The sequence below is a fragment of the Psittacula echo genome (genome assembly GCF_963264785.1).
Source record: "Psittacula echo genome assembly, chromosome: 1".
NCBI lineage: Eukaryota > Metazoa > Chordata > Aves > Psittaciformes > Psittacidae > Psittacula > Psittacula echo.
The window spans coordinates 105149198-105176558 of NC_137735.1; the positions used below are offsets into that span (position 1 = coordinate 105149198).

The following is a 27361-nucleotide window of genomic DNA, read 5'->3' on the forward strand; positions in this document are numbered from 1 at the left end:
TTTTTCTTCTATGGCTGCCTGCCATAAACTATTTCTCTATCGCAACAGTGCTGTGCAGAGTTAGATTCTGACTACAGTGTGCTGCCCTCTTCAACTGAGCTGGTAAAAGAGAAGGTAAGTGTGCTGGCTATGACCATTGCTGAGATGTTAAAATGTGACACTGGTTTTGTGGGGTTTGGGTTTGTTTGGTTTTGGTTTGGGTTTGTTTTTTTTATGACCTGAAGGAAGTGACTAACTTTCCTTGTGAGAAACTCTGCCAAGTTAAATATTCAATAAGTATAATTTGAGAGACATGTATATAGGCATGCACGTGTATACACACATATGAAAGTATACTCAAACCTTACTGCAAAACCGTCTCCTGTTGCTTCTGAATAGTTGTGACAAAATGCAAGTGTTTGATAAATTGCATTCTGAGATGGATCAGAGGCTTAAGATGAGGCTACATCTTCCAATTTCTTTACTAGTTTTCATTACTTAAGCAGCACGAGGTCAAATGAAGCTGCATAAGTGTTGCTCAGAAGTTTCCTCGAGCCGTCTTCAGGTGACGCCTCTTCAGCACTAAACAGCAAGGAAGTGGTGTGCATTCAGGGGCAGGGGATGGTGGGGACAGTGCTTTGTCTTCAAAAAGACAAAAAGCTGCCCTTCTGCTCCTGCTGAAGGATCTCACCTGTGGAGCAGGTGCTGGATGCTGGAGGAATGGTCCCTTCTCAGTCCACATGGTTGGCTTGGCTGAAAGGGTTTATGGTTTTTTCAGTTGTTTTGGTTAGGTTTTTTACAGGGTTTGGTTGGTGGTTTGCTTGGTTCTTTTGTCCTGCTCATCGTGCCTGGTCTTGTAGTATTTCACTCTAGACCTGGCTTCAACCGGCATGTCTCTTGCAAATGTAAAGTTGAATTATTCTACCTCTTCCTGTACCTGTTCTGCCCATTAAGGATGTTAGCTTTTCTAGACAAAAAACAACAGATGACATATTTGTGTAACTGTTAGTATCACATTATGCAGATGCAGCTGCGTGGGGGCGGGGAAGGGGAGTTGATGGCATTAATGTATTCAGTGTGACTGAACAACAGCACTGCTCTCTATTTTTCCATTAGCAGCTCCATTGCTCTAAGCGATGGTGGAGTGCAGGACCCACCCTGGGCACTGAACTTCCCAGGATACTGCCCTCAGATGATTCATACTGGCATAGTGCGCTTCTGCTAGGTAAGACCCGATGGTGTTGTCTATTTTCCTCTTGATCCTGAAATATAAAGGGTTAATAGAACAGCATCAATGGTGCTAAACATGCACCATAGGGAGTGCAATATCTGTCATCCATCTGTTTCTGCATGTAATCTAGGGGGGTGACCCAAGTTTATAACGCTTGCAGTGAAGGGCCTGAAAAGGTGGCTGGCTGTCTGCCTAACAGGAGAACCCAAAGGCTTGAGGGACCATTGGTATAAATCATACATCCATGTGTTTTCCTGAGAAGCTTGCCAGTCTGGATCAAGAGGGCTTGAATTATGTTCTTCCTGTTCTTTCTGACTGGCACACACTGAGATAGCAAGTGATGACCTGCTACTTTGCTACTGAGCTGAGGTCAGTCCTGGTTTAAGAACTTAAACAGGTGCCATAGCTACTGAGATTCAAATAATTGTATTTGCTGATTTCTTCTGCATTCCTAAAATGTTCGTACTTCCCTGTGACTCTCAAGCCTTACAAGTATTAAAAGATGCTGACAGATGTGCAGTACAGGGCCACAGAACTACAGAGTGCCTTTGGGATTCTATAGACAAAGCATTCCTTCCTGCAGTAAGCTGGCACGACAGAGCGTCTCCTCACACAAGCTGCGAAATACTCAAACATAATTCTACAGCATCCTGGGGGAAAGGGAAGAAGCTCTTGATCGGTTGCATGTGTTCCTTACAAGAACATTCTGCAAGGGCTGTTTCAGTGGGTCAACTTGGAGTGCTCTTGCATCTTGCTGTACCATCATGATACAACCACAAAGGAGGCAGGTATTCTCAGCTTGCACCAGTTGAGTGTTGATGCAAAAAAAATATCTATTTCCCAGGCCTCTCTGCCACACAAAACAATTCACCACAACAAACCTGTCCTGTGCAGAAGTATCTATAACCTGACTGATGGAAAACCCCTGTCCCCAGGTGCTGCAAACTCTCCATACGCAAAATATGTCTGGGCCACATAACCCCTTCGTACCGAGATGGAAGCAGCTTTATTATAAATCTGTACTTGGTTGGTTTGCTTCTTGATGTTTTCAGACTTAGTCAAAACCTGGTATGTGACTGAACCCAACTTTGACAGTGACCACCACTCTTCACACGCGTCTCTCTTCACAGAGGCTCTGAACTTGGAAACCTCATGCGCAAATAGCCCTCCTGAGCACGGCTGGAGTTGGCCTTGTAGACAGAACTCTGACAGCTGCGTGTTTGAAAGCTGCCATTCGGGACATGGGTCCACTTCAGGTGTGACATCAGTGGGGCACAGGTAAGATGACAGAATAACCGCTTTTGGGTGAAGGGTGGAAGAGTCCATGGGATCTAGTAGGTTCCAAGGAAAACTGTATCCCCAGCAGATGCTGAGCTCAGCAGCAGGCATCTCATAGGAAATACTGGATGCCTGGTGGTCAGCTAATGGTGTTGTGGGATAGCTCTTCACTTCTATTAACAACCTATGACAGCTTTTACTGAAACCAGCTAAATACAGTGATGGTCTTACCATTTCATCCTGGAGAAATGAGGCTTGATGTAGGCATTCTTGTGTTTATTTTCAGTATTTAACTCACTACTGACACTCCCTTTCACTCCTATTTGACTCCCATTCAGGAGTCAAAATCTTGTTGGCTTTGAGGAGTCTCAATTACATTTTTCCAGAGTGTAAAGCAGGAATTCTGATGGCTCTGTTTATCAGGCTGCCTCCTTAGATCTTTTAAATAGAGATTGAACCGCTTAGGATTATGAAATCTAGCTGACTATTGTCGGTGAATATTTTAAAAGATGAGGATGATCCTGAAGATGCAGACAGGCAGTCTGCAGCAAAACAGCAGCTCTTGAAGCTTTTGCCATGGGTTTTCTGTAGAGTTGTGCAGTGTGGAGGAGGTTGGGAGGACTGGTGGTGGTTCTTGCTGTTTGGGGGAGGAGAGATTGATGTTAGTGATGAATTTGCCTTTCTCTGGGAGACCAGCTGTCTGACTATACAGATAGTGGTGACTTCAGTTGTTATGTGCTTAAGGAAAACGGGCAATATATCTCACTGTTGTTTGGGCAATATGCAAATAACTTGTATTGCTAGGTGGAAAATATGCTCTGTTGGTAACTGTACTGATGCAGACCTTCCTGTTTCCATTACAATGATGGACTCTTCACTTACTGAGGTGAGTGCTGTCTCTAATGCCTGAGATGTGGTTTTGAATGGGTTCAAGCATTTAGTGCCTTACTCAGACCCAGCTCCAGATAGAGAAGCTATAAATCAGCACTGCTCAAGGTGAATGGAGCTGGCATCAGTAAACAGGGTGCTGTGACATCTTGTTCTCTGTGGGGTAGTCCCTTCTATTTGGGCACACTTCTAGAATACTGATAGATAACTACAGACCCAAATGTCATAATGTTCGCATGCATCTGGGTCATGCTTTTAGCTGGGGGAGTGCTTTTAAATGTGGTTTCCAGGCTTGAGACAGTGCTGTTTCTGCAGTAATACTTGGTTCTGCCAGGGAAGTCTGAGTGATTTCACTCTTCTTATCCACCCGCAAGAAGCCACAGGATGCGTTAGCTGTGAATGCTGCCTTTCTCTGCACTTTCTCCCACGGCTACCATGTAACAGCTGAAAACCGACATCTTTGCTGTATGAAAATTGTTCTTCAGCTGATGTGCTCAGATATGTCTCCATTGCTGTATTGAATCCTGCATCTACAGCTTGAGCTTTCTCATGGCAACAGCAAGATGAGCTGCATGCAGCTCAGCACACCTAGCTGTGCTCAGTGCCACAATGCTTACTACTGAAATCTGGACCTCAGCCCTGCCATGCAGCAGGGCTTCTAATTAGCTTTACGAGCTCCAGTACTGGAGGTGATGATGGAATAATATTGGTCAGTGGTTTCTGTGAACCTGGAAATAACCTCTGCCAGACTAATGAGCAGGCAACCTCAGACCTACCCTCACTACTGTGTGGTACCTCTAAGTGCAGCAGTGATCTGGTTGCAGTGGCAAATCAAAGCACACAGTGCAGTGAGGGTGAAAAGTAAGAGTGGGGTTACCTGTGTTTTCAGAATGCTGCTCAGCTGCAGTAGAGCAGATGAGGAGCTCCAAGCCTGTGCTGCTACTATGTAAGTCACCTTAAAGGGGATAATCTTAAAGGTTCCAGCTTTACACAGTCCTTCTGGAAAGTCACAACTTGCAAAGTTGTTTGAAATGACTGTGCTTCATTTCTCTGGTGGTTTCTGTAATTCCAGTAATGGCCCAGAGATGTCATTTTCCATTTCTGTCTTTTTTTCCTTCTTATTTTTTAATATATACTTTTCATGTTAATATTCAAGAGGGGGAATAATAAAAACATTAAAGCTTGCTCCAGAGAAAAGGCAAGTGGGCTGCGTCCCGTATCAGTTCTCAAAACCGTGACATGCAGCAAAATTTGAATATCCTTGTTTAATAGGGAAAATCTCCCTAGTTTTTTGTTTTGTTTTATTACACTGTGGTTGCAGGTGTGTTTGTGCAGATAGAATCCTTCAGCATGTAAGTAACTCAAATTGTTTCATGAAAATGTTGTCATTGTAGGAGTTCAGAGGTTATTTAATAAATGAGCTCCTGTGAGGGCCAGATGAAGTTTGGCCTTCTTATACTTGTTTTGATTTATAAGTGTGGAAGCCACATCACATTCTAAAAACCAGATGATAGGCCTTCCAAATGTTAATTCTTGTTTGGGAGGAGTTATACAAGATTGTGGCCAAAATTTGTCTGCTGTGACAGAGGATCCTTGGATTATTATGATTATCAAAGGGATGGAGAGGGGAAAAAAGTGATTAGGGATGTACTGCAGGATCCTCTTTGATGCAATCCTTTACTCGCGGAGAAACACCACTCTGTAATGCCCTGTGCAAACAGATTTTATTAGGAGATCTAGAATACTGTGGCTTCTTCTTGGTGTTGTGTTTCCTGTATAAGTGTACCCTGTGCAATCCATGGCAGCTCACAATCCTGATAGTATGGGGTTTTAAAATCTTAATTGAGGATTCCTTCACTGCCAATAGAAAGCAGCAACCATGTTATTACTTGGGGTGGGAGAAGGCATGTAGAATAATGTATTGCTTTAGTCAGTTCTGGGTTGATTGGTAACTTTTGTTGGGGGGGGGTTGGGGGGGTGTCCCTTCTAAAAACCATTTAGATTTCTTTTGTTTTCATTCTAACATGCTATTCATTTTCACCTTCTTTGCCAATATTCCTGTAGAACTAATGGCCTGAACAAGGCAAATGCAATGCTGTACTTCCTTAAGGTTAATAGAAAATTCAAATATGAATAAAAATAGCCTGGATTTGCATTAGAGGAAACACGTGGCTGCCTGGGGCAAGGTTCTGCGGATACAGTCAAGTTCTGATATGGAAAGGAGAGAGAAGGTGCTTTCTAATGCTGGGAGCGGTCTTGGAAGAGACCAGAGGTCCTTGGTCACCTCCTTTTCCTATTTGCTGGCTTTTCTGGGTCCTCTGAAGATGTTTGAGGAGGCAGAGAAGATACCAGAACATAGATGATTGCTTGCTGACATGGTTTTCTGTTGTCCCACCAACTTCAGTAGTGATTTTGGATGCTTGATATATAGGGAGTCACCCAAAGTTGGATATAGCCTCATACGTTCTCTGCTTGGGGATAAGTTTGTGTTTGGGTTTTTTCCCTATTCGGAGCTCCTCTTTAGCAGTGGAGATCACCACAAGTAATTATCAACTTAATCCTTTAAAACTCTGTTTCACCCTGCATTTTCACCCATGAAGAGAGACCAGTCTATCCATTAAATAGCAAGTTATGGTAAAATGAAGAAGAGGGATATTTTCCATTGAGTATCTCCCTTGCCACATTAAAAGCCTTAAGAGGATATTGGTTTTGTCTGTGATGTGATAAGGCTTGGGTGCAGGACTGCACTGTAGCAGCCAAAGGAACATGGAAAAAAAATTATGGACCAGCATTTAACTGCTTAATTCCTCTTTACTGTTTGTATACAAAGGAGGAGGCCTGAAGCCTTTTGAAGTGGTTAGGTAGTTATACATAATATTGAAAAACTAGTATCATTCAAAGTCAGACACTAAAACATACAACACAACGTATATCATAGAATGGTTTGGGTTGGAAGGGACCTTAAATACCATCTGGTTCCAACTCTGTGCCATGGGCAGGAATGATTTCCACTGCATACAAGTTTTCTGCATTCTGAATCATCTGTTTGGTTGAGCCAGTAACAGTAACACTTCTATTAAGTTTATTTTATTGTTTAAACAAGCCTGACTTCTATAGCAAGTGAAGCTCTGTGAGTCTCACTTGTCGGGTTTGGGATCAAGGCCTAGAAAATGGATATAACTTGCTGTACAACAGGAAGACAGAACAGTGGTGTGATAACACATACATTGGTCACTTCAAAATGTGCGTTAAAAGCAAAACATGAAGTCAGAAGCCAGCTGATTCTCCTGAGATAAGACTTCTGTAGAAGCACAGTTATCACTCCTAATGGTGATAACATGCCAAGCTACATAGTTATGTATGGGTGGCTTTAGACTAGTAGAAGAATCTGCGTGCACCATGTAATTCTCAGTGCTGAAATAACTCACGCACAGCTGGGGAAATCAAAACTTTGACATACAAATTTTCTGCTCGCACAGCAAGCCTTTCTCTGGTACTAACTCTTCTCTCTTTCCATTAAGATTGACTGTGCAGAGCCACCACTACCAGCCAATTTGATCCCATCCAGGTCAGGTTTTGCATAAGCTTTTAAAAGCCTTTATTAAGATTGTATAATATGGATAAGTATCTGAAATAATTTTGTTTTAGCAGTAATCGCTTAACTTCACGCCAAGAAGTTCTTACATCCTCTTTGGAAAGCACTGCACCAGTAACAGGTAAGCCCTTAATTTGGGGCACAGGTGTGTGAACCTTTTGCACTGTAAATACTGGGAAATAGCTACGTTCAAGCGTGCACATTTACTGAACAGTAAAAGCTCTGTCTTCTCTTGATTGATGTTATAGGCCGCCTTGTTACAGAGGAAAAACCACTCAAGCATTCACGTGAAAAAGAGGAAGATGTGCCAACTTCTGTAGCAATGGAGAAAAACAACAGTAAGGATCCGGCTGGTCCTGTGTCAGGTACAGTAACTGCTGCAGATCACTGGCACTTATGCAGTGCAGAAATTGATTGCTTCCAGCATATAGAATCATAGAATACTTAGGGTTGGATAGGACCTTAACATCATTTAGTTACATATCTTTGAAGTGAAGAAAATGCATAAGAAATTCACAAGTTATTTTTCAATCTTTGCAAATATTTTCACCTGCAAATGCCCTCAACCCTCTCTGAGACTAAGTAGGAAGAAGGCTTTATCTACTTGCTGGAGGCTGGTAGTCTACAGTATGGCAAGAGGTGAACATGAACTAACTTAGTGAAAACTTGATGCTTTTTCAGCTGGCAAAATATTGTGTTGGGTACTAAACCCCAGGTAATTTTGGGCAGAGAGAGATTGCTTTCATGGTTTTAAAAGGTTTAAGGACACAGCTAGACTAAATGTCACTTCTGTCTCTTTCAAAACTGATGTCCAGTGCACCGGTAGCTGGGATGGGTCAACAGGAGAGATGAGGATAGGCCCTTTTGTGTAGTTCTGGGTTTTGCTATAGCCAGAAACATGCAGAAGATGTATTTTTGCCAGATCTGATGGTGCTTCTTCCCCCTAAAGACTAAAAACAAAACAAAACTGGGGTAGTGCACACTGTATATTTAATCTATTTTTAAAAAAGCTGCTCTGAATAAGTAGCACAGGATATATCTGCACGCTTGTTTGTAACCAGTTTTTAACTTTTACCTAAATATAAGACTGTCATCACTTCTTGTTTGGTTTTGTTTCTTTCTTTAGTGCTGTCTTCCTGAACTATAATTCAGTCCCCTTCACTTAAACATATTTTCTTTCTACTAATTTGCCTCTACTGTTAATTTTCATACGTGGTCTGGGTGTCTTTGGCAAGTAGGAAACAGATATGCAAAATAGATCAGAAAGCATTCAAGTAACTTTAAAGTCTGAGAATCCTGCTGCCTGTTGTACATCTCTAAAAAGAAAGTGATTCTGGTTTTAGAACAGAGACACTGAATCTCCACTTGTGGTTTTTGCTGGGACCGCACAATGTCTCCTAAAGGTGCCTGGGAGCCAGGTCAGATATGTAGGGCTCCTGCAAAAATCAGCAGGGACAAAAGGGAGTGCTAAGCAAAGGTTAGGTGGGTTTCTTTTTTCCTGTACCATTTCTTTGGCCTACCACGGGGAGTGTGTGTGGGGGTGTCTGACTACACAAGCAGAAAACAAACCTCTATGAAAACATGTTATAGAAGATACAAATAGCTGTGAGAGTTACCACTGTGCCAGTAACCAGTGTGACTCTCAGACTTTCTTCAGTATCTTAAGTATCTTCCTTCTGAAATATCTTTAATAGCTGTCTTCCTGGAGGTTACTTTTTGTCAGCTAGAATCACAGAATGGTTTGGGTTGGAAGGGACCTTAAAGCTCATCCAGTTCCAGCCCCCTGCCACGGGCAGGGGCACCTTCCACTAGACCAGGTTGCTCCAAGCCCTGTCCAACCTGGCCTTGAACACTGCCAGGGATGGGGTCAGCCACAGCTTCTCTGGACAACTTGTTTTGCACCTCACCACCCTCCCAGGGAAGAACTTCTGCCTAAGATCTCATCTCAATCTCCTCTCTTTCAGTTTAAAGCCATTCCCCCTTGTCCTATCCCTACATACCTTTCTAAAAAGTTCCTCTCCAGCTTTCTTTTTAGCCTCCTTTAAGGGCTGGAAGGTGCTGTAGGTTTTCCCAGCGTCTTCTCTTCTCCAGGCTGAACAACCCCAACTCTTTCAGCCTGTTTTCACAGAAGAAGTGTTCCAGCCCTCTGAGCATCTTTTATCATCTTAAAGCTCTTTGATACTGTGGCACTTGAAAGTTTGTTTTGCATTTGAACTGGCTTTATCAGTTCCTGAACTTACCAGTTCATCACCGCTCCTCTTCTGAGAAACTTATTTTGTTGGCTCTATCAGCACCCTGCTAGTTCCCTTTTGATGTACAAAGGGACAGTCCAAGTGGCAGACTACATATGATGCTGATGGACACCTGAAATACCACAGCTGTAGGCATTTCATGACCTGGTTGTGCTCAAGCTCCTGGTAACAGCAGCGTCTATTTCTTGACTTTATCTGATATTCTGTAATGTGAAAGAAGAGAATTACAAATACTCATCATTTCTGTTAGTTTTCACATGGGATTTTTTTCTACATATTCCTCTGCTCATAGAATTCTAAATGAAAACTCACTAGAAATTGTCTCTTTTAAATATATATAAAAGTAAAAAATCCACATGCTGGTAGGAAAATAATGAAATTCATTTATCCACGGGAATATTACCGTATCTTATACAACTTCAGCTAGAGCAACTACAACCAGCAGTAATACTTTTGCTTGCAGACATGTAACACTTCTGATTGGGATTTTTGCCAAGCCAAATAAAATTATCATCACACTACTTTCTTTATGCTTTTATAGTATTCTTTGCCTCTCCTTCTTCATGCCCTCTCATGGCATTTGCTGCAATTTCTTGTAGCCCTTTTGTTTCACGGCTAGTAGACGGGCTGTGGAGGCTTGCCTTGCTTTTATCATTACATTTGGTTTTGGGAATGTTTGTCCCCAGGAGCAGATCTGACCAAGAAGAAGGAATTCCGCCCCGCAATGGAAGAACACAAAACTGCTTTTCAAAACGTTTTGAAGCAAGACCCGGTAAGAGTCCTAAGTGACAGAGAAACATAGAAGAGATTTGGCTGAGTAGTGACAAAAGAAAGCACTTTAGGAGGGGCAGGTCCCTTGAGTGGTGGTGCGGCCCTTCCCTTTCAGTAACTACTCTCTGATATGCCTTTAGGAGGTGGGCCAGGAGAAGAAAAATAACAAAGAGCAGAGTGAGGAAGCACCAGTTGTGGTTCCCAGTAGGAAAGGTAAGAGGCTTTTGCTGAACACATTCATATAACTCACTGGTGCACATGCCTGGGGCACCGAGGTAGACAGCTGTGTGAAGACGTGCGGAGGACTGCCTGCCCCACACCAGTTATTATGAAGGGGGGATTGCTTTAAGGAATAGTAACTGCAGTTGGAGATCAAAATAGATTAGGAGTGGACAGAAGGAAATGTTATCATGTGAAATCTGCTTCTCTGGCTTCTACAGATACTGATCTAACCAGGTCCATCTTCCTCTAGACAGGAGGGGAAATTCCTTACGAGCTGCAAAGAAGTTGGGATGTGTGAAATAGTTCTGGCATGCCTGCTCTCCCCAAAGATTTGTAAAGCAGCATCCTATATGCTAGCTAAAGCTTGGAGTAATGTGTTATAGCTAGGCAGGATGATGTTTCTATTTAACTGTGTTTAGTTATCTCCACTCTTCTAGACACTTCCTGAACTTATGGGCTGGAGACTTAAGCCAAAACCTATAATTAACCATTCCTGTACTAACAGATGTCAGTTGAAGCTGACTGAACAGCTAACTTTTGGGGTTTTTCACAAGCAACAGTGCTGTGCTGTCTTACTGGTGCTCTAACCCTGATATACTCTGAGGTACCCAAGTTGTTTTGGTTGCCAAAAGCTTGACACTGACAATCTTTAACAGTGGCTTCTGTTGAATTTAAAAAGACGTTTTCCACAGTTGCTTTAGAGAAGTTGTTTTTCACTTCTGTCTGAGAACTCTTTTGTCTCTCTTCTCAGGGAGTTCACCCACTGCAGGTGGCGTTAAAGGAGACAAAACAAAGCAAAATGAGTCGTAAGTGGTTTGACTTTCAATGATCACCTGCAGGTATGAATTTAAAGCTGCAGTCTGTTACATGATTGTTTCTTCTTATCCTACAGTGACTCCCCTAATGAGAAAGAGGTAGAGGTAAGTCTTGACTGCTTGTATCCTGAAGTATCCCAGACTACAGGAAGATTTTGTAAATAAGCTCTGATTAATATCTTGTCCTATATAAAAGAACAATGCTGAGTAGCTTAAATTTGGTGTATTTCTGTAAGTTGGCTTTGGAAATCTGTCTTTCCAAACTCAATGGAAACTCTGGAAGGATGGGGTGGGAAAAGGTGGAAATCTTTAAAACCGAACAAAAGATTCGTCACCACTGAAACATTTGCTGGCAAGCTTGAGGGAGTAGAGATCTGACCTCCTCCCAGGCAGAATGTGCTGATTGAAGACAGTTTTGTCAAAAGACACAGATGGCACACTGTGTGCTGCCAGGATATCACCTATTCTGGCTGCAGATTATTTCCCCCATCACTACAGATGGGAAGACCGGCTTTGGGGAAAGCGGCCATGTGCACTTCCTCTTCTGTATCTCCCCTATAACTTTGTTCGGGGGTGTAGTCCCAAATGTCATGTTCATACCCAAATCTCCTTTAAAACTTCTGTATCACCAGGTTGTTCTGAAACCTTTTGCTCTCCCATAACAGGCTGAATTCCTGAGATTGTCTTTAGGCTTTAAATGTGACTTATTTACCTTGGACAAGAGAGTGAGGCTTGAAGAAAGGTCCAGAGACTTGGCTGAAGAAAACTTGAAAAAGGAGATCACAAATGCTCTAAAGATGCTAGAGGTTAGTATTGGCCAAGGTTGGTAGGGTGGGTGGATGAGCAGTTGTGAAAGTGTCTATCAATACAGTGCTTTTTAGGATGAGTGTGTGCGTGTAGTACATTAAGTTCTGAAGTGATGTGGTTGAAACAGGAAAGACTTAGCACTTGAGACATGGCCTTCGTCTGAGTGTATTGTGTGCTCAGGCAGTGAGCAATATTTCTATTGTACAAGCATCTGGCAAGAACCCCTGTCTTCAGCTGATTCTTTGCCAGGTAAGCTGAAGTCTCTGCCCACAGGTCTGTAGTCAAGTTACACTGATTGAGAATGTTGGATGCTGATCCTGTGACTGTGTGGGTCTGAACATGACTTCTTAGGACCATCAGCTGGGGTCACCCTTTTTACTCTGCTAAGAGCTCACATTTGTTTTCTTACCCATATTCCTTTTAGGCTTTAGTTCCTTTATGTGAAGAAGATAACCAAGCGCAGGAGATCATTAAGAAGTTGCAGAAAAGCTTGCACTTCCTCAGCCAGTATGCAGCCCGAGTTGCCAGCAGGGCAGAGATGTTGGGAGCTATTAATCAGGTAACCGCTCTCATGTAAATGTATTTTTACAAAGGTAAAAGCTTCTAGATGTAAAGACATAGCAGTGTTTGTTTGCTAGGTTTCTGGTTCCAGAATTAGATTTGGGAGTCTTGTGTTTGTAATGCTGACTGACCAGTACAGCTTAGTCCTGGCTTTCTCTTCACAGATCACTGTTTGTGTTGTCATAAAGAACCCTAGGCATTGAAAAGAGCTACATTGCATTAGCATTGTGCAAAAACACACAACAGAAATATGGTCCTGATTTAAAACAAAAAGAACACCAAACAAACAAAAATCCAAAAAACCAATTTGTAGCAGAGGGACCTGTACAATAGAGAGCACAAGAATACAGTGTAGTAACAATAGTCTTGATGTTCAAATGGTATTTCTATGCCCTATGGAAAGGGTAGCTAATACGCTAAGTCTATGGAAATTTACAAAGAGCTGCTCAAATGTTTTGTGTAATCTTGCATAATGCCAAAGAACAGCATGAAAATATGACTTGGCAATACCAGCAAATGCGTGGTGGCAGCTGAGACTGTAGATCAGAGAGAGAGAGATGAGGAGGAGTTGTAAAGGCTCAGAAAATGAAGACTAATTTATTTCAGGATAACAGTAATCACTGGAGAAATGAGACCTGTGTAACTTGGGCACGTGTTGAGAGATGGGTTGTAGTGACACTTTGAAAGGATGGACAAAGATGAGAGAATGTTTCATCACAGTGATACAAGATGAGAGTAAATGGTTAAGGGGAGAGGAGGAGGAAACTAATAACACCTAAACATGATGAAGTTCCTCAAAGAGCTGTTTCTTTTTCTACTGCATTTGCTTGGTTAGGAGAGCCGCGTCAGCAAGGCTGTGGAAGTAATGATTCAACATGTGGAAAACCTGAAGCGCATGTATGCAAAAGAACACGCAGAACTTGAGGAGCTGAAACAGGTCCTGCTCCAGAACGAGAGATCCTTTAGTTCTCTTGGAGATCGAGGTAACCAAGAAAAGTTGATTAATCTTTCCTCTTTCTGACACCTGCCAGATAGATCCTTAAAGCTGAAGCATAACCTCTGAGGTGGTGTTATGAGACTGTTGTATCTCCATTTCTAAAACTGGAGGGCAAAATTAGCAATTTACTAACAGTATCAGAAACACCTCTCCCAGATTAAACTTGTATGTCATGCATCTCAGGGTGGGGGGAAACATTGCAAGTACGCAGTAATATTCTGGCTCTTTTTACCACATTGCATGTGGTAGTGATAATCTTACTCCTTGAGGGCAGTAAATTTGGGGCTTGCTCACACTGAAGCATTTTTAGTAGCTATTTGTAGGTTGCTGAGCTTTAACTGCTCTGTACAGATGCTTCCTACTCTCTTCTAAACATGAATTACAGACTTCTGAAGTGCAGGTGCTCTGAATTTCCCCCTCTAAGCAGACGGTAGAGTGGTCAGGTTTTAAGATGTGCACTTGCAGCTTTGCCAGAGAAGTATTAAATTCTGCTGCAAAACAGGGCATGTGCTTTAAGAACAGGAAGGGCAGTCTTGCACACCAGTGAAATACTTGTAGGAGCCTTCTGAATCACAGGCTGTTCCTTCCTGATGTAAAAGATTGTCCTTGGTAATACATTCAATGACAGCAACAGAAACTGATGCTTGTAGAGGATGTAAAATAAATGAATATTATGAAATTATCTAATGAAATGGAAAACTTTTTCCTGAAATATAATTTCTGCTTTCTGAGAGTACCCTGATACACTCTGCTTACACAGATATGGCAAAAAGTCAGTCCCCTAGTTGCCAACAAAGCTTGCTGCATTCCTGTAAGCCTTTCTGGTGTTTGATCTCTTCACAGATGAATCTGCGAATAAAAAGCTACCAAATTCTTTTAACTTCAAGGTAATGGCCCTTACAACCTAACATGAAGTGTCAAGTGTCATTAAGTGCATGTGTTTGTTTTTCTTTGCTTTGTTGTGTGCTGGTGCTGTGCTATATGCTTGACTTGGTGGGTTTCTGCCTCAAGTATGGGCTGATGTCGTCAAATACAAGGAGATATTTTTCAGTGTATCTGTGCTGTCATGCAGTGGTTAAGAAATACTGTTCATGTGTCTTTCTGTCATTGGGGTTAGCACAGAAAGATGGAAAAAATAGATGGAAGTAATTCAAATTGACTGGCAATTCTTATGAGTACCATTAGGGGAATTTAAATGCATTCAGTTGTATTTTCCTAGAAGCTGTGTAGCCAGCCTCACTTAAGGTATTCAGGGGGGGGAAAAGCATTTAATGTGGAAAGATGCACCTTTAAAGAATACGGTTTGGGCTGTGCTTGTGATTTGATTCTTCATGTGTCACTCCAAGCTAAGTATCAACATCTATTTTTTTCAATGCAGTTTGTATAAAAACAGATGGTATGTTATGTGATCAGTGAGTAATCCAGTCATTCCTTGATAGAGTCAGTAATGCCTCTTATTTGTATAGCCATCATCCCTACGAAGAGTTAGCATTGCAGCATTGCCTAGGAGTGCTGGAAGTGCAGGTATTGGGTTGACACTGGTAAGTAAGGGTTCCCAGGTGGTGAGGTTCTTGATCTTCTCAAAACTGGCTGGGCTAAAGCATGAAATTGCCAATGCAGTAAGTGTCCAACCTCTTCTCCAGGCCCAACTCCATGAATCCGATGGAGATGAACGGAGTGATAGATTCAACAGGAGATCAAGCAGTTGGTAAAGTTACTTGGGCTTTTCTTTAAGTCTAATAACTGTGCCTGTATTAAGCAGCTTATGGAGCATCTTGAGGTATAATAATGTTTAGGCTACAACTTTCGCATTAGTTTCACATGCTTCAGTAGGTCAATGAGCTTTTGGGACTAAATGTTACAGCCTTTTTTATGTGGGTTTTTTTGTTTGTTTGTTTGTTTGCTTGGGGTTTTTTTTATTAACAGTTGTGAGCTTTAAAAAAAAAAAAAAGTCACCTCAACTCTCAATATGAAATCCAGGCAGTTGGCATTGATGGATCTTAGGTTTGGGTTTGGGCTTTTTGGTTGTTTTAGGTTTGGGTTTTTCTGTTTGTGGATGGGTTTGGGTTTTTCTGTTTTAAGAATCCTAAGTTCAGGCAGCTAATTTTGGAGTTTATTTGTCTAATGCCTACCCAAATAAGTAGAGTACTCCTAAACTTCAAGTGTTCAGTGCCAGGCTGGACACAGCTTTGAGCAACCTGTTTTGGTGAAAAGGGACTCTGCCCACGGCAGGAGGCTGGAACTAGATGAGCTTTAAAGTGTTTTCCACCCCAAACCATTCTGTGATTCTGTGAATTTCTGATCATGGGGAAATTGAAGCAAATTTGTTTAAAATATGACAGGGGGCGATTAGGAGCAAAGCAAAATGAGAAGCGTCCTTCACTACAGCGGTTCATTAGCACGTATTCCTGGGCTGAGTACGAAGACTTACATTCTGAAACAAAGTAAGTCCAACAGCAGCCTCCTCTGAGGTGTGTTGTGCAGGGTTGGCTGGTTTGTTTTTAATGAACTCTTGATTGTCCACCACCTGATCAGGGGTATAAAGTCACACTCTTGTGAGCTGTGTCAAATTGAATGCTTGATGGAAAAGCCTTTAATGCTTGCTTACAGAAATCAGCAGTCAGAATCACCTGCTGAAACACAAGAACCATCCAGGAAGGAAAGTGTCTCTGAAAACGGAAAACATGCATCAAAATGGAACCTAGAGTCAGCGTAAGTTTTCTCACATCATCGTGAGGCAAAGCAGTATTTGAGTGGTGGACATGGGAAGAAGAAACAAAGCTGTAGCTTGGGTTTGGTTGTTAATGCCCACTTCTTAAACAAACCAACTAGAATGAGTAATTGCATATGCCAGAGATTCTCCCCATTAGGGATTAATTACTAATCCTAAATGGTGAGGTAAAGAGAAGCCTCATGCTACGATCCCACCTTTTTTGTGACTGTGCCAGATGTTACAGCTAGGCTACCAGGTCATGCTGACTTGTACTCTTATAAAAATGACTGAGGATTTGAGGCCTGTGCAAAACTTACCAGCAGTTTTGGTGCACACTGAGACACAAGTAGTTACAGGACTGACTCCAAACTATTCTGGTTAATTTCACTGAGTATCTCGAGTCCAGGAAGAGAGTGTTCTCCTAAAGAATTGTCCCTTGGAAGCCCCTGTCTCACAGGAAAGCAGGTCTGCTGTTTCTGTAGGGAAACTGTTTATTCCGTACAACCATACAATACCAAGCCTCCACCGTGAGCATTTCTGATCAAGGGGGAGACAAGACAGTTATGCTAGTGTTTAAAACTGAGAAGACAGCAAGCACAAATAGAATTTTCTTTCTATTGTTTGATAAAGGATGGAGCTGCCCAATGTCATGAGAGGTCTAGGCCTTGGACAGTCAGGGTAAGACTTCTCCCTGGCCTCAAGGAAGGCACCAAACCCCTAGAAAACAGTAAAACCATAAGGGCAGCACTTTCAGTGCTTGCTGTAAGCAAGATTTCTTGATGGGCTGCAAGGCAGCTTTTCTGAATCCTCTTCTGAAACAGAGTGTAGAGCATGGGTAGACTTAGAAGTTGGGTCAGTCTAAATAGCTGATCAAGAACTTGCTTATTTGAAGTCTACATTTTAAACCCAGAATACAAGCTACCACTGTACATAGCTCCTGTTACAGTAATCACCTTGTCACTTTTGATAGTTAAGGATCTGTATGTTTGTTTGTGGGGTCTGGTTTGCTTTAGGGTTTTTTGGGAGTGAGGTGGGAAAAGGACTTCCAAGTTTTGAAGAAAACCTGAACCCCTCTATGTCTTGCTCTTCTGTGCAGGTGCAATTTAATGTCATTGTGGGCATCCCATTTCAAGGCTTCCTTTTCCAACGCTAACAAAACTCTCTGGGTTTCTGTTTCTATCCTGGTACTGCTCGCTGCTCTCACAAGCTTCCTCACTGGGCTGTCTCTTCAGAGACCAGCAGATGCAGCACCTGTAGGCACCAGGGACTCCTGGACTTCACTACAGCAACTGTTGTGGCCATACACAGGACTCCAACACAATGGACCACCCCCAGTATAACAAAGGTTCTAATTTTTGTAGTTACTATTCCAAGTTCTGGATGAATGCGAGAAGCTGCGATAGTATATTTAAGGTTACATGGTTGAGTTTATTTTGTTGGGTTGTGGATGTTTTGGGGGGAGATCTATTTTTTTTTTCTTTTCTTTTTTTTTCTTTTTTAAAAGCATGACTTGAAATTTAGAAACTTTTTTCCTTTTCTGACAAGTGTCATCTGTACAAGTACCTAAACTTTACAAGTTTCAGATTCACAATAAAAGTTAGTAATTTTGAATGTAGCTAACAAGAAATATGACAGTGTGTTCTAGCCACAAGAGAATAAAGAACTTATTTTGCTTTAACAAAATTAAAACATTTGTATTTTAGTCACTGAAGCTGTTCCAATAATTTGAATAGAAAAGGATTTGAGACTTGAAATGTAACTTTATTGAAAGCTTTTGCTAATAAAGTTTTAAAGGGAAGCATGCAGTACTTATGAGTATGTTAAAACTCTTGTAGCGAGGAGTAGCTGATATATAACATCAATAAACAGGAAGCTAGCTGTTTCCACTTTATCTATTGCTTCTTTGCTGGAAAAGTCCTTAAGCATATGGTAGATTGTGGAGTGAAATTCAGAATTTTCCTCTATTTCTTCTGAAAAAGCTTCACTGCTTTCGGTGATCTTGAGCTTTTGTACTTTCTGACCATTAAACAGATAAAGAGACCAGTCTTTGACAGATTTTGCTTTAAGATGCTCACTTACCTATTGCAGAAAAAATGAGCTGTAAGATGAAGCCCATGACACTGACAGAGTATAAATTCTAGATGAAACTAAAAATTCCTGTATACTCATGAATGTAATACAGAAACAAAATCAAGGTGCTGCTATGAACCCCTAAACCAAAAGACTGTGTACCAGGTACTGTATCAGCACCACCACCTTCTATGTCGTTTGCCTCTGTAAAATACAAGGTTTGGTCACTCCAGCAGCTGCTCCTGAGTCCTGTGGAGAAAGGAGCTAGGTGCAACAGGCCTCATTTGTTTTAGTTCTTGCTCTTGGGATTAAGTATTAAGATAAATATTTGTATGTCACATGCATTTAACTCAGGAGAGCGGGAGAGCTGCTCAAGATTTCAACAGTATGGTATGTTCTGTATCTACAACCAGTAGGTTACTTCATGAAAATTAGCATCTAGCTCTATCATGCCAGCTTTGGCCAGAGCTTCAATAACTAACCTACCAGTTCTATATCCTAGCACATCAGCAAGTTCTCTGTGACTGAGATGTGTGTCCTTGTAGAGATCTGGCATCAATGAGCTAAGAAGCTAGCTCTGAAGCTTTACTCACACACACGCACACACAGAATGCTGGTAAGTAACCACAAACAGTAAGAGCCTAGGCAGGGGTTGAAGACACTGTGAGATTAGTGCAACTTCTGTAAGTTAATTGTTTCTGTCTCTTCAACTGTGACATAATGCTTATGCTGGTTTTCTCTAGAGGCTTGGACTAAATCCACAAACCTTGAACACTACTTGCTCTTGGCCTGCTTCTAGATTCCACTTGCTCCTGCCAAAAGCAAAAGCAGATGCAAGCAGTGCCATCTGCTGATAGGCCTTAGCTTCTGCTATGGGTGCCTGTAATACAAAAGTACAGTTTGTGTTGTTCAGTCTAATTCCCTGTTATACAAATGTAAGAAAAAACATGACTTAACCACAATTCATTGGCTAAGGTGTCAGAACAGTTGTGCACTTCTCACCTGACTCTGCACAACACGCTTTCGAAGGGAAAAATAAGTGGGGAAAAACAGCAGGAAAACCATCCCCTCTTGGACTCACCTTCTTGTTCAGAGAGAGGTATGTGTAAGAACACTCCCCTGGAAAAATATTCACACCAGCTTTTTTCAAAACTTCTCTTAGTTTAAGTGGACTTATCCATTTTCCTGTGATGTGGGAAAGTACCTGCTTCTCTTCCACCATTACTGAAGACAACATACATTGATCACCCTGTTGTACAAACAAGTAAAAGCAACTTTTACTGGTCATGAAAGCTTAACTTACTAGTCATAAAGCTATTTTCTGCTTCAGTTATCAACTGTTAGTATCTCTGCTATTCTGAAGAAACACAATTTTCTGTAGGATTTCAGAAATGACACTGGCCTACTGGCCCATGCTTATGCTCATAATGACTCTTTTAAAATCATGTCTGTTACTGAGATGACTTACACAGTAATAAGCATATGGATAATTGTGTAATGCCACCTTTAGAAGGAACAAGCAGCAGTAGTAGTAGGTTGCCTGAAATGCTTTTATTCCTCTTCGTATAGAGAGATTTTTAAGACTCTAGGTGATAACTACTGTCTTGAATCCAGCAAGGTACTATCAATATCAAAGCATTTACTGGAACGCTGCAGAAACAATCATACAGATGCTTTCTTCTGCCCAGTTCACAGAAAATAACTGAAATTAAATTACCAGCACTGTTCCTTACAGTGCTTGGAAAGGAAGAGATCTTCCTTCATTTTCACTGGCACAGTAGGATTCAAATTGCTCTTGTGGAAGCACACCAAGTTCTTAATAAAGGACACTAATAATTTTTTTTCTCTTAAACTCAAATGCTTTATAAGCAAAATTATTTATAGTACCTTGATTTGTATCTGAATCACTGCAAAGACTGTAGTAATGATAAGTAGTGCTTCATCCATGCCAGCAGGTTGCAGTTCCCATTCCTGATATGGCATGTTGATATGAGCATCCTGGAGAAGTGCTATTGTATAAAAGGCCCCCATCTTAAAGGTGATACTCTTTTCTTGTGTTTCACACGTTATGTTGTCGATGTCATCAGTTCTCCACTGCTGGCCTTTACAGAAGGGATGCAAAAATGCAAAGATGTATATCTAAAGCTTCTGCTTGGGATATGTACTTGGGAAGAATTAGTGAAGATATCCCAGGTTAACTAACACTGACCCACCATTAAGATAAAATGTTAGGCATAAAACAAAGACAATTCATTTGAGGCAAAAAACTCTACACGTTATAATTGTCTTTAACTACAAGATTAGGCTAATTTTGACAGGAAAGCTTCTCCTTAATTTCAAAAGAAATACAAATGCTGTTGTAACTGTCATTTCTTATGTGCTATAAAGCTGTCCACAAAATCATTTTCAAAGTAACTTCAAATATCAAACTGTTTAAATAAGTTCTACTCACATTAATGAATGTAAACTCAGAGGTATGTTGTATTTATATAAGAACTATAATATCACATTTGGGTTTTAACATTTAATTTTCATAGTATTGTTAATACTAATACATGTTAGAGTTGGCTTAAAGTAGACTTTACATGACTTTACCCTAGCAAAACTTGATTTGTGGTATACAGGTGTACTGCTGCCCATTAAATGGTGCATATTTTTTTTTTCTATTCATATTAAAAAGCTACAGTAAAAAGCCTCAACAAGCAGTCCATTACTAGATATAATGCAGAAGCAAAACAGAACCAGAAATAACTGAACCAAATTAATTACTATTGAAGGTCCCAAATTATTTCTGGGCTCCAAATTGGCTCTCATCTTTACAGCTGGGTTCTGAAAATAGTAAAACTCAGGTGTATAAATTCCATTATTCAAACTTAAAATAAATTTATGTCCTAAATTCATACCTGCAGGATCCCATCGGGCTATCACAGGAGTTGAAAAATACATCACATCGTCAGAAAGCCTAAGGGTTATCTCTATTGGTGGATGTGTGGCATTTTCAGCTTCTTCTGGGGGATATGGGTATGCCTCCAATCCAACATTACGTAGCTTTGGAAAGGTGGGAAAAGAACGTGTATCATTTTTATTAGAAAATGCAGTAGCCTATGTAAGCCCACCCGATCACCTGCAGAGTTTCCTAATACACAATTAAAAACTCATTACTATTAACGGTTTGCTAATGTTGCACATTTCAAACTAAGGTGTTGAAGATGATAGACAGATAGTGGAAGGGTGACTGCCAATGGGCCTTTAAACACTTCATGTGCTGTAGATGGCACCCTTAAGGCAGTACCACACAGTAGACATAGCCATTTTTCAATAGACCCACAGTCTAAAAAAAAAAAACAAACAAAAACCCAACAAAAAACGACCCAAAAATCAAACAAACAAAAGAAAACAAACCAAAACCCGAAGAGCACTTGCAAGGCAAAAGCAGGTGTAATCTTAGTTTGTCCACAGAGTGTCAAAGGGAATGAAAGAGGTCATGTGTGACTGGTAACGCAGATCTGTGTGTGCAGCTGGGAATTGATCTGCCCATACTCCCACTTTCTTAGTTTGTATGGGAATTTCATTTATTAAAGGTTTTCAGCTTCACAGTAAAATCTGTGCATTACATAAGGCTCCACAAGTGTGAAAACTAGAATATAATAGCTATAGTCCTCAAATAGCTTGCAGAGCCTGGGACTGAACTGGCAGCGTACCTTTCACATAAGGAAAAAATTAAGACCCCCTCTCTTTGCTTTTACTTTGGCTAAGAGCATTTTCCAGCACAATGATCTGTGCTAGCCATGCTGATGACCACTGACTACGCACACACCTCTGTAAGTGCAGGCCAATTTGTTCCTCTCCAAAAACTGGCCAAGTGTAATTGAAAAATTACTTGAACACTTGGCCATTCAGTTTGCTGCTCAAGAAATTATGTACACTGCATTCGCACAGTGATGCCACAGCTCAGGCACAGCTTTTTAAGGGTGATAAGGAAGAGGACTACATAGTGTGTAACCTCTTTCCTCACTTACCTCCACCATACTCCAGTCCTTGATTTGTTTGACCTGATGTGGAACCTGCAGCGCATCGATATGGTACACACCACCCACAGGTACAAACTGCTGCAAGTCAACTATGTTTTCATCTGGTTTTGGCTCTTTTTTTTCACTTGTCTCTTCCTGTATCAGCGGCTCCTGAACTACAAAATAACCAAACAACATGGATTAACTTGCAGCTTAAACTAAGACACTGAAATTTCCCACTTCTACAAATTTTCACTTTTGCACAAGAAGTCCACACGCTTGAAGTGGTTTACGCTCTGCAACATTTTAGCACCATCTACTGGTGTTTCCCAAACCTTCTAACAATTAACTGAAATGTGGGAAAGACAAACAGCTGGACAATGAAAAGTAGTTCTTGTTTTGGTACTGAGGTTTTTAACAGATGATTAATATCTGCTCTACCCTTGTAGTCATATAGGAATAAGGTTTTACTGCCAAAGTGAGTCACATCACCAACAGAAGAATTTCGCAGGTACACAATACAGCAGATTCTAGACTGGTTTAATAAGATTGTATGGATATGAAAAGAAGTAAGGCAAATAAAAAGATATAAGGTACCTCATATATAAGATATAAGGTCATGTGATGAAGCTGAAAGGTTCTATTTATGAAGTGTAAGAGGGATCAAACATGAAAAAAATCTTCAGATAAAAAGATAATTAATCTTTTTTTATACATATAATTATATATTATACATGTACTTGAATTTAAGTTTCAATTAATTGGAAAATGTTATTAGAAGGCATCAATGCCACAGACAAATATGCCTAGAAATATTTTCTTTAAAAACTAAAAAAAGCCCACATTAAATAGTGCACCAGATGTTACAGAGGGAGGACAGACACTACTGTTGACAGGGATCAAGAAAAAGTGTTCAATACTGTAAAAACAGCTACTCTGTGTTATGATATTTGCTTTTAGAGAGTGAGATAATTAAAAAATATAAATATCTATATAAGCTGTCTACAAGATTTCTAAAAAACAAGCGAAAATGATGTTGATTTTATAAAGTCAGAAGTAGTTGTATTATGCAGATGTTTTATCCTACTGTAGTCACACAACAACATAATGTCCTTTTCCAATAAAAAAAATATACAGGAAGTAGAACACATTCTACTGCCAGCCACAGTGGTAGCTTGCATTTTAACTTTCTTTTTAAAATATAATACAAAAATAATTAAGCATCTGCTTAACAAAACTATTCATTCTCCCAAATAAGTTAACTTCTTAGCACTGGTACAACAAAGTTAAATCTAGAGAACTGCAGTAGTTCTTGCTCTTTTCCCTGTTATTGCATTCCTATTTTTTATCTCATCTACCTGGCTGCCTGTTTTCACTGAATTTGTGGCAACTGTGTATCCTTACAAACTCTCCTCTGAAAATTGGTTGAATGGATTTGAATATCATTAGCATGCCAGCAAAAGCATCTTTTGTAAGCCTTCTCTCCTTATTAAAGCAGATCAACAAGCTAGAAGGTATTCAAGTATAATTAGTACACTTCCATGCACATACATTTCACCTACTACTATGGTAGGGATTTCCAAAGCCTTACTGAACTAAAATAACAATTTCCTCCAAGTAAAGCCCAAGTTCTTTATATCCCCTTGAAAACCACCTTGTTTGGGTGGTCTTTAAGGTCTAGTCTGACATCCAATTGCTTGGACTGTGCTTCGCAGAAAGTATGTTGTGCGGTTTGGGTTTTTTATGAGGAGAAGATTGTACAGTTCAGCTAAACTATGCTGAAGAGTTTGCAGTTATTTTATTTAAGACAGTACTACAAGAAAACTCACTCCTACTAAACTGAAGGACACAGCAACACTGAAGAAATTTGTAACTTAACTTATGTGGACAGAGAGATAAACAGTTTTAGTTCCTAGAATTAGGCCCTCTTTTAAGCAAAGTGTATCAGCAAGTATCTCACTTTAAGCCCGCATATCACTAATGCTCAGTAATACTTACATGGCCTGAGTGCCTACTATTATATGCAACTGAATGTTTTTTTTTCCTGTGGAAGTCAGTCTCCCCAGGCAGCCTGTTAGATTCATAAAAATTGTGTGTCTCACCCATAAGCATACATAAATATATTCATAACAATACACAACTCTACATAAACATAACAAACAAGTACATGAATATTAATAAATAAGTGTGAGGACAAATTCCATTTTCCTACCTGGCTGATTTTCTTCCTGCATTTAGCAATCATTAATAGAAATGTCAACAAAACTCAACTGCCATCAAAACACAGAAACATAGAACCATAGAATGGTTTGGGTTGGAAAAGACCTTAAGATCATCTAGTTCCAATCCCCCTGCCATGGGGATTAGACCATGTCTCTCTAGGCCCTGCCCGACCCAGCCTTGAACACTGCCAGGAATGGGGCAGCCACAGCTTCTCTGGGCAACCTGTGCCAGCCCCTCAGCATCCTCATAATGAAGATTTTTTTCCTAATATCTAATCTAAATCCATCCTCAATATATAATTGATATATTGCACATTGAGATACATATTTTTTGTATATTTTTATATATTTCATTCCGTATATTATATAAATCATATTGTTTCGTGTATCATTACACTGTATTGATATACATTCTAACATTGTATATTGATCTACATCAATATATTTATAAAAATTATTTTTCACACCTTTATCACAATGTTTCCATATATAAAATAAAATACTTAGAATAAATACTTTTGCAATCTGCACATAAAACTAACCAAATACCTAGTGATAGTGATGATATGTCCAAGATTTCTGATTTCTTCTCAGCTTCCTTCCCTGTCTCATTTACATCAGCTATGCTACTGATGTTTTCTTGGAACGAGACAACACTCTATATAAAAAGCAAAAGACATTTTTTCATTAGTCAGAGACATATATGACTATACTCAGTAAAAAAGAGGTACCACTTCCTTCAAGAAGGCCAAAGGAGAAAGAGTACAGTTCCTGTCCTTCAGCAACAATCTTGCTACTGAGTCAAGGTTTTTAGGAGAAATCATTTCCTACCCAGTAAGCAAAAATAGTTTTGATTAAAGGTACTCTCCAAGACTGAGATAAACATAATTACTTCATTTCCACAGCAAATTCCACCTCGAGCTCCCGAAGTACGATGCAAGCACTTAACCCTTTCAGCAGCATGTGCACTCAAAAATTGTTTATGCAGACTTTACAGCTAGAAGTGACACAAAAAAAACTTAAACAAATGTTGAATCCAAAGCCATGCTGAAACTCTGTCAAAACCCCCACTTGCAGTTCTAGCCTGTGCCTTGCCTATAATACTTATTCCCTTTCTTACACTGCTTTCTATTTTCAAAACAGTACCCTAGATGTCCAGCTAAATTTCCAGCCAGATACAAATTCAACCCTGTCACAGCAGACTCCTCTGGAAGCACAGCAGTTCAGAGTACCAGCCATCGATTTGGAGGCACAAACACCTCCTGTGCCCTGTGCTGTGCTTGCCAGTGTGTGTGAAGAACACACATTTCCTGAAAGAGGACTGAAGGTGAGGGGAAAGAAGTATTTACACACATAAATATGGGAGAAATCAAGGCAGAGCCAGACAGAAGGACAGGCTGCAGCAACTGAGAGAAGTGGTGTCTTCAGAGGGAACATGACAATTCACAAAATGGGACTGAGAGAAAGAGAGTAAGACCTGGGAAAGAAAGAGAGAGAACAAAATGAGGAGCTTGAAGACAAGTCTGAAAAACATATGCAAAAACTGCTGAATGACAAGATTTGTCACATAAACAAGAAGAAAAGGAACCAAGAAAAATGGGATTTCAGGCACTGATTCGCTACAAAGGTGTTGGGGACTGAAAAGTTAAAATGCAAAGATTATGGCTCCAAACATATTAAGAAGACATAAACCGTGATGTCTTACAGTTATTCGTGCAGAAATTTTAGATAGAGAATCTAAGACACTTATTTGCAGGTCACAGATGATACCAAAATTTAAAAAAACAACCCAGTGAGAAAAAAACCCAAACCAAGCAACTTTCACAACACCTGAAGCCAACAGTGTTTGGGAAGCCCTTAAGGGCAAAGCTCCAGCATACAGACACAGAGCAGCCATGTAACTGCACAACCAAGACCTGCTGAACTCTGAATCCTATTCTGCATGCTGTGATTTTTACCAATATTGGATTCCTGCAGGGATCTTATGGGGTTGTCAGTTTCTCAGAAGCGGAATCCATGCATCTGGACACATGTCACAGATATACGGAAAAATCTTACAATGGCACCTGATGTTGCTCATGTCTTGATCCTACTCTTAAACTACCAACCAAATGCCAACACATGCGTGCCAACACATGCATGCCAACAGCACTGCAACTATCCCACCCTGTCCAAACCTCCCCCTCTACCTTCTGTACAAGACTCTTTGGTCATCCATCTCTCCATTCCCTTGAGAAGATTTATGACACAGTATAAAATATTTAAGAACTTGGCGCACTCAGGCACAGGACACATTAAGAAGCTGTTACACTGCGACTGGGCCTTGAGTAACAACAGCAATGTGGAACACCCTTTGGTGAGGTTTTTTACCTACCTTTCTCCTACCACATGTTTCTTCTTCAGCAGGCATGCTGGGCTCTTCTTTAACAGGCATGCTGGGCTCTTCTTTAACAGGCATGCTGGGGTCTTCATTGGCTTTGTTTCCCTCTTCTCCTGGTTCTTCTACATCATCTTTTGAATCCTGAGTTAACTCTTTGCTATCTAAGACTTCCAATTTTGGCACACTCTGACACTGCAGCCAAAGTGGAGACACATGATCATAATGAGTATGCAATATGCGAACAGCAACACTGCTCACAGCCAGTGACTTTGGAAGATCAAATCCATGCTGCACATCACAAAACACATGACTTTTGAACCTGTAAACAGGAGTTTAAAAAATAACATTCCCTAGTAAGATTGGCAGAACTCATTTTTTTCTTTTTTCGTAAGCATCCAAATCACTGTTCTACATTAAGTCACCTAGATTTTCTTTTGTCACATGGCACAATCTAAGAAACAGAGTCATGATATGCTTCCTGTCTTCTACTGACAGCTGTCTGTAAGCCCCTCCAGAAAAGCTGCAACTACATTAAGGAGATCAAGAGCTGCAAAAATAACTGACCTGATA

The 27361-nt window shown here is 40.5% G+C and overlaps 2 protein-coding genes across 7 annotated transcripts in view; one reads left to right on the plus strand and one right to left on the minus strand.

The window, feature by feature from the left end:
* IRAG2 (inositol 1,4,5-triphosphate receptor associated 2) overlaps positions 1–17457 on the plus strand; it is a gene marked incomplete at its 5' end in the record, with an annotated part of 39440 nt that extends 21983 nt beyond the window's left edge. Inside the window, 20 exons of the mRNA XM_080637193.1 lie at positions 49–114; positions 1096–1204; positions 2341–2488; positions 3293–3374; positions 6898–6944; positions 7028–7092; positions 7220–7336; positions 9910–9995; positions 10135–10207; positions 10968–11022; positions 11109–11136; positions 11697–11837; positions 12263–12397; positions 13235–13382; positions 14240–14283; positions 14863–14937; positions 15040–15104; positions 15739–15840; positions 16007–16108; positions 17206–17457. Coding sequence (XP_080493319.1) covers positions 49–114; positions 1096–1204; positions 2341–2488; positions 3293–3374; positions 6898–6944; positions 7028–7092; positions 7220–7336; positions 9910–9995; positions 10135–10207; positions 10968–11022; positions 11109–11136; positions 11697–11837; positions 12263–12397; positions 13235–13382; positions 14240–14283; positions 14863–14937; positions 15040–15104; positions 15739–15840; positions 16007–16108; positions 17206–17449 — 1932 coding nt within the window. The 3' untranslated portion in view covers positions 17450–17457. The remainder of the gene's footprint in view (positions 1–48; positions 115–1095; positions 1205–2340; positions 2489–3292; positions 3375–6897; positions 6945–7027; positions 7093–7219; positions 7337–9909; positions 9996–10134; positions 10208–10967; positions 11023–11108; positions 11137–11696; positions 11838–12262; positions 12398–13234; positions 13383–14239; positions 14284–14862; positions 14938–15039; positions 15105–15738; positions 15841–16006; positions 16109–17205) is intronic.
* A 435-nt stretch (positions 17458–17892) lies between these two features.
* The window catches only part of LOC308231590 (GTPase KRas), a 54578-nt gene continuing 45109 nt past the window's right edge, over positions 17893–27361 (minus strand). For 5 of the 6 annotated variants that reach the window (XM_080637208.1, XM_080637202.1, XM_080637205.1 and 2 more), the window contains 8 exons: positions 26786–27110; positions 24961–25069; positions 22199–22365; positions 21083–21227; positions 20067–20281; positions 19261–19428; positions 18946–19059; positions 17893–18188 (listed from right to left, as the gene is read on the minus strand). In XM_080637208.1, the coding sequence (XP_080493334.1) occupies positions 17919–18188; positions 18946–19059; positions 19261–19428; positions 20067–20281; positions 21083–21227; positions 22199–22365; positions 24961–25069; positions 26786–27110 (1513 nt within the window). In that variant the 3' untranslated portion in view covers positions 17893–17918. The remainder of the gene's footprint in view (positions 18189–18945; positions 19060–19260; positions 19429–20066; positions 20282–21082; positions 21228–22198; positions 22366–24960; positions 25070–26785; positions 27111–27361) is intronic. The other variant, XM_080637204.1, reaches the window with a different exon arrangement.